We start from the raw sequence: 12,126 nt of genomic DNA, 5'->3' as shown, positions 1-12,126 counted from the left end.
GTCAACTAGGCCGTGTCCGATCATCACGTGAGACGGACTAGTCAACATCGGTGAACATCTTCATGTTGATCGTATCTACCATACGACTCATGCTCGACCTTTCGGTCTCTTGTGTTCCGAGGCCATGTCTGTACATGCTAGGCTCGTCAAGTTAACCTAAGTGTTTCGCATGTGTTCCGAGGCCATGTCTGTACATGCTAGGCTCATCAACACCCATTGTATTCAAACGTAAGAATCTATCACACCCGATCATCACGTGGTGCTTCGAAACGACGAACTTTCGCAACGGTGCACAGTTAGGGGGAACACCTTCTTGAAATTTTAGTGAGGGATCATCTTATTTACTACCGTCGTTCTAAGCAAACAAGATGCATAAACATGATAAACATCACATGCAATCAAATAGTGACATGATATGGCCATCATCACTTTGCTCCTCTTGATCTCCATCTTCGGGGCTCCATGATCATCATCGTCACCGGCATGACACCATGATCTCCATCATCATGATCTCCATCATCGTGTCTCCATGAAGTTGCCTTGCCAACTATTACTTCTACTACTACAGCTAACGGTTAGCAATAAAGTAAAGTAATTACATGACATTTATGTTGACACGCAGGTCATAAATAAATTAAGACAACTCCTATGGCTCCTGCCGGTTGTCATACTCATCGACATGCAAGTCGTGATTCCTATTACAAGAACATGATCATCTCATACATCACATATATCATTCATCACATCCTTTGGCCATATCACATCACATAGCATACCCTGCAAAAACAAGTTAGACGTCCTCTAATTGTTGTTTGCATGTTTTACGTGGCTGCTATGGGTTTCTAGCAAGAACGTTTCTTACCTACGCAAAAACCACAACGTGATATGCCAATTGCTATTTACCCTTCATAAGGACCCTTTTCATCGAATCCGATTCGACTAAAGTGGGAGAGACAGACACCCGCCAGCCACCTTATGCAACTAGTGCATGTTAGTCAGTGGAACCGGTCTCAGCGTACGTGTAAGGTTGGTCCGGGCCGCTTCATCCCACAATGCCGCCGAATCAAGATTGGACTAGTAACGGCAAGCATATTGAACAAAATCAACGCCCACAACTACTTTGTGTTCTACTCGTGCATAGTAACTACGCATAGACCTAGCTCATGATGCCACTGTTGGGGAACGTAGCATAAATTCAAAATTTTCCTACGTGTCATCAAGATCTATCTATGGAGTCATCTAGCAACGAGGGAGGAGTGGATCTACATACCCTTGTAGATCGCGCGCGGAAGCGTTCAAGAGAACGGGGTTGATGGAGTCGTACTCGTCGTGATCCAAATCACCGATGATCCTAGTGCCGAACGGACGGCACCTCCGCGTTCAACACACGTACGGAGCAGCAACATCTCCTCCTTCTTGATCCAGAAAGGGGGGAGGAGAGGTTGATGGAGATCCAGCAGCACGACAGCGTGGTGGTGGAAGTAGCGGGATTCCAACAGGGCTTCGCCAAGCGCTGCGGGAGGAGGGAGATGTGTCATGGGAGGGAGAGGGAGGCGCCAGGGCTTAGGTGTAGCTGCCCTCCCTTCCCCCCACTATATATAGGGCCAAGGGAGAGGGGGGGGCGCAGCCTTGGCCCTTCCTCCAAGGAAGGGTGCGGCCAGGGAGGAGTCCATCCTCCCCAAGGCACCTAGGAGGTGCCTTCCCCCTTTAGGACTCTTCCTTTCCCTTATCTCTTGGCGCATGGGCTTCTTGGGGCTGGTGTCCTTGGCCCATATAGGCCAAGGCGCACACCCCTACAGCCCATGTTCCCCCCCGGGGCAGGTGGACCCCCTTGGTGGACCCCCGGACCCCTTTCGGCACTCCCGGTACAATACCGATAATGCGCGAAACTTTTCCGGCGACCAAAACAAGACTTCCCATATATAAATCTTTACCTCCGGACCATTCCGGAACTCCTCGTGACGTCCGGGATCTCATCCGGGATTCCGAACAACTTTCGGGTTACCGCATACTAATATCTCTATAACCCTAGCGTCACCGAACCTTAAGTGTGTAGACCCTACGGGTTCGGGAGACATGCAGACTTGACCGAGATGACTCTCCGGTTAATAACCAATAGCGGGATCTGGATACCCATGTTGGCTCCCACATGTTCCACGATGATCTCATCGGATGAACCACGATGTCAAGGACTTAATCAATCCCGTATACAATTCCCTTTGTCTATCGGTATGATACTTGCCCGAGATTCGATCGTCGGTATCCCGATACCTTGTTCAATCTCGTTACCGGCAAGTCTCTTTACTCGTTCCGTAACACATCATCCCGTGATCAACTCCTTGATCACATTGTGCACATTATGATTATGTCCTACCGAGTGGGCCCAGAGATACCTCTCCGTTTACACGGAGTGACAAATCCCAGTCTCGATTCGTGCCAACCCAACAGACACTTTCGGAGATACCTGTAGTGTACCTTTATAGCCACCCAGTTACGTTGTGATGTTTGGCACACCCAAAGCACTCCTACGGTATCCGGGAGTTGCACAATCTCATGGTCTAAGGAAATGATACTTGACATTAGAAAAGCTTTAGCATACGAACTACATGATCTTGTGCTAGGCTTAGGATTGGGTCTTTGTCCATCACATCATTCTCCTAATGATGTGATCCCGTTATCAATGACATCCAATGTCCATGGTCAGGAAACCGTAACCATCTATTGATCAACGAGCTAGTCAACTAGAGGCTTACTAGGGACATGGTGTTGTCTATGTATCCACACATGTATCTGAGTTTCCTATCAATACAATTCTAGCATGGATAATAAACGATTATCATGAACAAGGAAATATAATAATAACTAATTTATTATTGCCTCTAGGGCATATTTCCAACAAGGGATTGGCCGCTTCTTCGGCGGGAGGGGGTCAGGACCCTCTCTGGGGGCCTTTCCCTTCTCCTCAGCTGAAAACCGGCGGATCGGTGCCATTGGCGCAAGAGGAAGCAAGGATAAGGAAGAATAAGAGGAGGAGTGACGGAAAGGGGTGAACCGGCGAAGCTCACGCGGCCCCGTACTTATAGCCGGGGAAGGCCAACCGCCGAGCACCATGACCTCAGGTAATCATGACCCATATCTTTGCATGCAGGGACTTGTCAAGTCATGTAGTTGCCGAGGCGTCATGGGAAGTGCAGACGCCCATGCCCACGCCCAATCAACCACCACGCGGCGCCCAAGGTCGCATGCTGTTAGGGCCCGTGGCGCTTCACGGTTGGCCCTTCGCTTCTCTGCTAAGCCAAGCCCGCGCGCGCCTTGGGCCCGGGGCTACTGTCGGCGTTCTGGGAACAGGGGTCCCCAAACTTTCCTGCCTGCGGCCTGCGGCGTGGCTCAAGTGGGGCCTCAAGCTCAAGACCCTCACGAGGGGCCAAGCCTCGTGGGGCGGATGGCATGAAGCTTCCTCAGAGGCAGCCCCATCAGGTAGGCTCACGAGGAGGCGGAGAGATCAAGGCAGGGGTACCTCGCGAGGAACCCGTGACGCAAGCCATGACGATCGAGACCAGGTGGGCGCCAGGCAGGCGCCGGCCAGCGCAGTGTCCTTGTTTCCCCTTTGGTGCAAAGGGGGCAAGCACAGGCCAAGGCGTCAAGCAAAGGTTACCATTCCGGTGCAACGAGACCAAGACCAGCCGGACGGAAGGATGAAAGTCACCGTGGAGCCCAAGACGGCGTCATCGCCAGTGCTTTTGGCAGCCGAAGACCACCTTTGGTCAGGATAACTTGTACTAGATGTTCCCCTTTGAAATGGCCAATTGTTGGCGCCCTTCCCGCTCATTATTTGGGGAGAGGCTCAGGGCCTCTATAAATAGAGCTAGCCACCATAGAGTAGACATGATCTAGACATCTAGACATCTAGACACTCCAAGAACATCGAGAGATCTGGTAGAACCCTAGCAGAGAGAGAGGCGATGAACTCACCCTAGCAGTTCATCGCACCAACTCAAGAACACCTCTCGCGAGGCTGTTCTTCCCTTGTACTATCCATCATCAGCCCAGAGGCAATCCACCACACCACACACTGGAGTAGGGTATTACACCACAACGGTGGCCCAAACCAGTATAAACCTCGTGTCTCTTGTGTTGTTCATCATTTTCATCTTAGTTCGCACGAGAGGATCAGACGTAGATCAGTAGGGGAGAGATCTCCACGCGCACCCCAGTGTTCGAACCTCAAGGGTCCGCCGGAACCCCAAACCCGACAGCCGGTGACGAGATTGAACTAGGTATGATGATACCGACGATCGAATTTCAGGCAAGTAACATACTGATGACAAGGGGAACAATGTATGTTGTTATGGGGTTTGACCGATAAAGATCTTTGTAGAATATGTAGGAGCCAATATGAGCATCCAGGTTCCGCTATTGGTTATTGTCCGGATATGTGTCTCGGTCATGTCTACATAGTTCTCGAACCCGTAGGGTCCGCACGCTTAACGTTCGATGACGATTTGTATTATGAGTTATGTGATTTGATGCACCGAAGGTTGTTTGGAGTCCCGGATGAGATCATGGACATGACGAGGAGTCTCGAAATGGTCGAGATGAAAATATCGATATATTGGAAGGCTATATTCGGACATCGGAAAGGTTCTGAGTGATTCGGGTATTTTTCGGAGTACCGGAGAGTTACGGGAATTCACCGGGGGAAGTAGTGGGCCTTAATGGGCCTTACAGGAAAGGAGAGAAGGGCCTAAAGGTGTGGCAGCGCGCCCCTCATGGGCTTGTCCGAATTGTACTACGAGGGGGCGGCGCCCCCCTCTTTCCTTCTCCCTCTCCCACTCCTTCCTTCTTCTCCTACTTGGACTAGGAAAGGGGGAAACCTACTCCTACTAGGAGTAGGAATCCCCCTTTTGGCGCGCCCCTTGAGGCCGGCCCTCCTCCTATTGGGGAACGTAGTAATTTCAAAAAAATTCCTACGCACACGCAAGATCTATCATGGTGATGCATAGCAACGAGAGGGGAGAGTGTTGTCCACGTACCCTCGTAGATTGTAAGCGAAAGCTTTATGACAACGCGGTTGATGTAGTCGTACATCTTCACGATCCGACCAATCCTAGTACCGAAAGTACGACACCTCCGCGATCTGCACACGTTCAACTCGGTGACGTCCCACGAACTCTCGATCTAGTTGAGTGTCGAGGGAGAGCTTCGTCAGCACGACGATGTGATGATGGTGATGATGATGCTACCGGAACAGGGCTTCGCCTAAGCACCACTACGATATGACCGAGGTGGATTATGGTGGAGGGGGGCACCGCGCACGGCTAAGGGATCAATGATCAACTTGTGTGTCTATGGGGTGCCCCCTGGCCACGTATATAAAGGATGGAGGGAGGAGGAGGTCGGCCCTCATAGGGCGCGCCCAAAGTGTGGAGTCGTACTAGGACTCCCTAGTCCTAATAGGATTCCACCTCCCACATGGAATAGGAAAAAAGGAAGGGAGAAGGAGAAGGAAGGAAGGGGGCGCCCCTTTCCCTAGTCCAATTCGGACCAGTCCATGGGGAAGGGGTGCGGCCACCCTTGAGGCCTTTCTCTCCTTTCCCGTATGGCCCATTAAGGCCCAATATGAATTCCGTAACTCTCTGGTACTCCGAAAAATACCCGAATCACTCGGAACCTTTCCGATGTCCGAATATAGCCTTCCAATATATCGATCTTTATGTCTCGACCATTTCGAGACTACTCGTCATGTCCCCGATATCATCCGGGACGCCGAACAAACTTCGGTCACCAAATCACATAATTCATAATACAAATCGTCACGGAACGTTAAGCGTGCGGACCCTACGGGTTCGAGAACTATGTAGACATGACCGAGACACGTCTCCAGTCAATAACCAATAGCGGAACCTGGATTCTCATATTGGCTCCTACATATTCTACGAAGATCTTTATCGGTCAAACCGCATAACAACATACATTGTTCCCTTTGTCATCGGTATGTTGCTTGCCCGAGATTCGATCGCCGGTATCTCAATACCTAGTTCAATCTCGTTACCGGCAAGTCTCTTTACTTGTTCTGTAATGCATCATCCCGCAACTAACTCATTAGTCACATTGCTTGCAAGGCTTATAGTGATGTGCATTACCGAGAGGGCCCAGAGATACCTCTCCGACAATTGGAGTGACAAATCCTAATCTCGATCTATGCCAACTCAACAAGTACCATCGGAGACACCTGTAGAGCACCTTTATAATCACCCAGTTATGTTGTGACGTTTGGTAGCACACAAAGTGTTCCTCCGGTATTCGGGAGTTGCATAATCTCATAGTCCGAGGAACATGTATAAGTCATGAAGAAAGTAGTAGCAACAAACTAATTAACGATCATTGTTCTAAGCTAACGGAATGGGTCAAGTTAATCACATCATTTTCTAATGATGTGATCCCGTTAATCAAATGACAACTCATGTTTATGGCTAGGAAACTTAACCATCTTTGATTCAACGAGCTAGTCAAGTAGGGGCATACTAGTGACACTCCATTTGTCTATGTATTCACACATGTACTAAGTTTCCGGTTAATACAATTCTAGCATGAATAATAAACATTTATCATGATATAAGGAAATAAATAATAACTTTATTATTGCCTCTAGGGCATATTTCCTTCACCTCCTCCTCCCCTCCTTTATATATGGGGGGCCCATAGAAACACAAGTTGATCTCTTAGCCGTGTGTGGTGCCCCCCTCCATAGATTTCCACCTCGGTCATATTGTCATAGTGCTTAGGCGAAGCCCTGCATCGGTAACTTCATCATCACCGTCAACATGCCGTCGTGCTGACGAAACTCTCCCTCGGCCTCAGCTGGATCTAGAGTTCGAGGGACATCACCGAGCTAAACGTGTGCAGATCGCAGAGGTGTCGTGCATTCCGTACTTGATCGGTTGGATCGCGAAAAAGTTCGACTACATCAACCGCGTTACTTAGCGCTTTCACTTTCGGTCTATGTGGGTACGTAGACACACTCTTCCCTCACGTTGCTATGCATCCCTAGATAGATCTTGCATGATCGTAGGTTTTTTTTGAAATACTGCGTTCCTCAACACCAGCTACTAGGTATGGACCCGTAGGTCTTTGGTGAACTACTCACGCATCATCAGAGGGTAGCAAGGATGATGTAGAAGCTCTCCGTGATTGATTCCCCCTTCGGTAGAGTACCGGAAAAGGCCTCCGATGGGATCGCAAAAGAACAGAAACTTGCGGCAGCGGAAAAAGTGTTTTGGGTGGCTCTCTATTGGTTTCCCGATTTTAGAGAATTTATAGAGGTGGAATTAGGTCAGACGGAGCCACGAGGGGCACACAAGGCATCAAGACGCGCCTACCCCCTAGACGCTCCCTATTGCCTTGCCGCCTAGTCTCCTCCCGAAGCTTCTAGGGTCTCTCTTGTCCAGAAAAAAATTCTCAAAAAGATTCGTAGCATTTGGACTCCGCTTGGTATATTCCTGAAAACCAAAACCAAGCAGAAAACAACAAATCACACTTGGCACTGGGTTAATAGGTTAGTCCCAAAAAATAATATAAAATACAACAAAAAGTTATATAAAACATTCAACAATAACATGGAACAATAAAAAAATATAGATACGTTGGAGATGTATCAGTGAGCACTACTCGTGGTTCATGCCTTGACATGCTTGTATTGTGCTAACAACCATAACACCATGTTTCCATGCCATCACATGAGTGCATTGATGCAATAGATGATACTCACGTGACTGTTAGAGTATTTAGGTCACATGCTGCAACATACAAGGGTAGAAAGCACTACACAAGTCAGAATGTGCTTGATATTGTTACCTTCGATATGAAGTTTTCATATGTGTTAGCTGGCTGGGAAAGATCAAACCATTATCCTAACATTCTTGTTGACAACATGACTTGACCTAATGAGATCAATATCCCTGATGGCAAGTTCTACCTAGGAGATGATGACTAGGCATGTTGGCATGATGTTCTTCCACCCTTCAGGAAAACAGGTATCATCCGAACGAGTTCTCTTTTGTGAATTATTCTAGGACTACACATGAATTCGTCAATCTTAGATACTCTAGTATTAGAGTTACAGTTGAGAGGGCATACGAAGCTCTAAAGACAAATTTATGTTCTTGGATCCAAAGCCATCTCACCCTTTAACCACCTCGGTTAGGCTTGCTCTTGCATGCTGCATCCTCCATAGCTGGATCCTAAAATAGGGTTGTGGCGAACTTATGCCGGGGAGGAAGATATGACGGCTGATGATGTCGGTACCTTCGGCCATGGTGTGGACAATTTGACAATGAAACTTGAAAGAGCAAAAAGTTGAAATGGTTAAGGCAATGTGGAAAAACAGAAATTAGACAAGATCCGAAAAGGAAGAATAACAACAAAGGAAGACGCAACAACAGAGAATCAACATAAAAAAGTAGAGAATATATTTTCCCTACTTTGACAACCGAGGAACTACTTGAGCCATATAAGTGTTAATTTGTACTGCAATTTGTTGGTAGTTAGAATGAGCTGTCACATGTGATATGTTTACTAGTTAGGACTAAAACAATGCTTATTTCGAACTTTATATGTAGTGTCAGGTCACTACTAGTGAGAAGAGATAAGCATAATATAGGCAGTGCACAATCAAACACCACATAGTGTATCGGATTTTGATGACTTCGTTAATCTCAAGATGATATACAACTTAGAGATGCTTGCAGAGGTAAAAGTGTGTGCGTGTTTATCTATACCTACTATTAAAGAAAATAGGTATTTTTGATTTGGTTTAGTCCTTTACATTTGGTTTACACACGTTAAGCGATCTAGGCCAGTTACTTGTATGTTGATGGACCTTTTATGGACTTTCATAGAGAGACCGCGAAAAATAATTGGGTCAAAATAAATCAACATTGTGGGAATTGAACACAAGACCTCACGAAAAATAATTGGGTCAAAATAAATCAACATGTGGGAATTGAACACAAGACCTCCGGTCTATCTCTTAGATATAACAACCAAAGACTTATGCACCTTTCATATTTACTAATCCCAACTTATTCTAAATATACGAGTGACAGTCATCATGTTTATTTATTTATTTTGTGAGAAAAGGAGTTGATATTAAAATGACCAAATTACTGAAAGGTCCACACAGAAAAGGAAATTACAACCAAGCCCCTCTGCAACACGACTACGCCGGCGCTGTGGACGAGCCAGTGACGCGCCGTTCGCCGCTGCTCGCTGACGCCTTGGATCGAAGCAGCCCCCGGGCGAAACGGGAAGTCTCCGATCAACGGTCCCTGAGGACCTACACCCATGGCCGCCGTCGTCGTCGCACCACTCAATATCGCCTTCCTTCTCCAGATCTTCAACCGCCGGAATCGCCATCCCTCGATCTCCGGCACAGGGGAACCGTGCACGGCCTCTCCACCGAGCAGCGAGCACGAAGAAAGGAGCGGGTATTAAAGGGAATAGGTATTCTTGGTTTGGTTTAGTCCTTTACGTTTGGTTTACACACGTTAAGTGATCTAGGCCAGTTACTTGTATGTTGATGGGCCTTTTATGGACTTCCATAGAGAGACCGCGAAAAATAATTGGGTCAAAATAAATCAACTTTGTGGGAATTGAACTCAAGACCTCCTGTCTATCTCTTAGATGTAACAACCAAAGACTTATGCACCTTTCATATTTACTAATCCCAACTCACTCTAAATATGCGAGTGGCAGTCATCATGTTTTTTTTGTGAAAAAAGGAGTTGATATTAAAACGGCCAAATTACTGAAAGGTCCACACAGAAAAGGAAATTACAACCAAGCCCCTCTTCAACCCGACTACGCCTGTGCCGTGGACGAGCCGGTGACGCGCCGTTCGCCGCTGCTCGCTGACGCCTTGGATCGAAGCAGCCCCCGGGCGAAACAGGAAGTCTCCGATCAACGGTCCCTGAGGACCTACACCCATGGCTGTCGTCGTCATCGACCGCTCAACATCGCCTTCCTTCTCCAGATCTTCAACCGCCGGAATCGTCATCCTCGATCTCTGGCACTGGGGAGCCATGCACGACCTCTCCACCGAGCAGCGAGCACGAAGAAGGGAGCTGGTCCACCGCGGAGCTCCACTGGAACTTCGCCGTCGAAGGGGAGACCAACACCTGCAAAAAACCGATCCAGTCGCACCGCCGCCTCCACGACGCCACCGGCTGGCTCCCTAGGCACTCCTACACTATGTACACGCTGCAAATCGGGCCTCCCCCGTCCTCCCGCCGCCGGAGCGCCCGACGGAGGGCGAGGGAGCCGCCGATTCGGCAACGGCGAGGTGGAGAGCCCGGGGTTCGCACAAATCGCCCTTCGTTCCTGTAGATGGGGAAGGGTGAGGTCCAAGGCTCATGTTTAGGGAGAGCTAATTAAGCGAATGAGCTAATAAAGAAAGGATTGTGGGCTTAAATATAATATTTAAACGAATGTGGCTAATTAAAGAAAGGATTATGGGTAAATCGGTGGAATAACTATTAGAAAGATTGTGGTCTTAATAAATTCTACATGAAGAATTTAAGGTAAAAAGGTAGAATAATTAAAAGAAAGGATTTATAGGCCTTGATGTGTTGGGGCTACTAAATTAGAAAAGGAAGGATTTGATTCCCGAATAAAATGGATGAGGACTTCATGATAATTAATGAAAGGATTATACTTAAATGCCATTAAAAAAGGTATTTAAATGAAATCGATGGGACATTATGTTCCATAAAGAAAATATGAACACGACTAAATTGCAACGTATTTTTTTATGTTCATTTTGTAGAAGGACGATACTGCGTTGCAACATGTTTTTCATAATGAGTCCGATACTGTGGGACATTATGCTTGTGCAAAACATTAATTTTTCCCGTTTCAACGCACGGGCATATGTGGTAGTAAAAATTGATGTATGCGTGCATATATGATCCCTTGTGTCTGTGTTAAATATAAAACCAACACAAGCTTTATCCGCCTGCGAAGTTCCTCTCCGCAGGAGCCCCACACGCTCTGGCAGTCACACACTCCGAAACCCCATGGCGTGCCACCTCGTCGCCGCCTGCGTCCCGCGTCTGGCCGTCGTGTCATCCTCCGCCTCCGGGGACCCCGTCCGCCGTATCCGGCGGCGCGCGCCGGGGTCGCGTCCCCAGAAGCCCTCCACGGCGGCTCCGCCCCAGCCGTCCGTCGCGGAGGTGCGGCGCGCTATCGGCGCCGCCGACGACCCGTCCGCCTCCGGGAGGGACAAACAGTCCGGTTTCATGGAGCTCCTCGCCTCCACGCCGATCGGGCAGCCGGAGAGCGACGCCGAGCGCCGAATCCGCGAGGCCGCCGAGTGGGTGGTCGACAACACCGAGTCGCGCGCACAGGAAGGTGATGCGCCACGCTGATTCCCCTTCGGTTCATCATCCTAATCAGCAATTACATTCAGTAGCTATTATGCGCTACATTTACACTGCAATTTATAACCACGATTTTTACCTCTTTTTTTATTATGAGAAAAGGCGAAATTTACTTTCTGATTCTGAATGATGGACCGCCTAAGGATTTTTGCATTGCTAGGAAGAACCTGATTGATTATGTACTAAATGATAAAGCGTGTAATCATTTTGAACAAGATTTGCGTCATCCCTCATAAGCAATCCTACCTATTTGCATCGTTCTGAACTAATAATTTATGATGTGAAATTTGGGCTGAAGTTCTCTACCGCTCTTCTCCGCAGGGCAAAAGTCTATCTTGGTGCTATGCATGAAGATCTTTCCTCTGTGGCTGTTCCTCATGCTTACCGCCCTTGGAGTTATAAAATTACCATTTGATATTCCCGGTCTGGATATGGATAATCTCCTAATGTAAAGTGTTAGATTGTTTCTTCTCCCAGCTTATGAGCCGCGGATACTTGAAAAGAAAAACAGTGATAGATATTGTTCACACTATTGAAGTTGCTTGTTTCGTAAGGTATGAATAAACTGTACGACTGCTTCTCTTCTTCGCCTTATTACAATTGGAAACTTGGAGTAACATGTGGGCACAGTGTATTTCTTTTCACTTGAAATGAGTAAAATTGATTTTCATAGTTGTGCTATTTATGAGAT

At 47.7% G+C, this 12,126-nt stretch overlaps 1 protein-coding gene across 1 annotated transcript; it reads left to right on the top strand.

The window, feature by feature from the left end:
- The first annotated feature begins 11,003 nt into the window (after positions 1 to 11,003).
- LOC125509056 (probable NAD(P)H dehydrogenase subunit CRR3, chloroplastic) lies at positions 11,004 to 12,020 on the top strand. The gene is made up of 2 exons (XM_048673932.1): positions 11,004 to 11,406; positions 11,757 to 12,020. The coding sequence occupies exons 1-2, from the start codon at positions 11,073 to 11,075 to the stop codon at positions 11,885 to 11,887; spliced, it is 465 nt and encodes a 154-aa protein (XP_048529889.1). The 5' UTR covers positions 11,004 to 11,072; the 3' UTR covers positions 11,888 to 12,020.
- The last annotated feature ends 106 nt before the right edge of the window (positions 12,021 to 12,126 follow it).

Source organism: Triticum urartu, chromosome 5 (genome assembly GCF_003073215.2).
Source record: "Triticum urartu cultivar G1812 chromosome 5, Tu2.1, whole genome shotgun sequence".
Taxonomy (NCBI): domain Eukaryota; kingdom Viridiplantae; phylum Streptophyta; class Magnoliopsida; order Poales; family Poaceae; genus Triticum; species Triticum urartu.
Note: the sequence above shows the minus strand (reverse complement) of the source record. Positions and strands in the feature narration are given on the sequence as shown.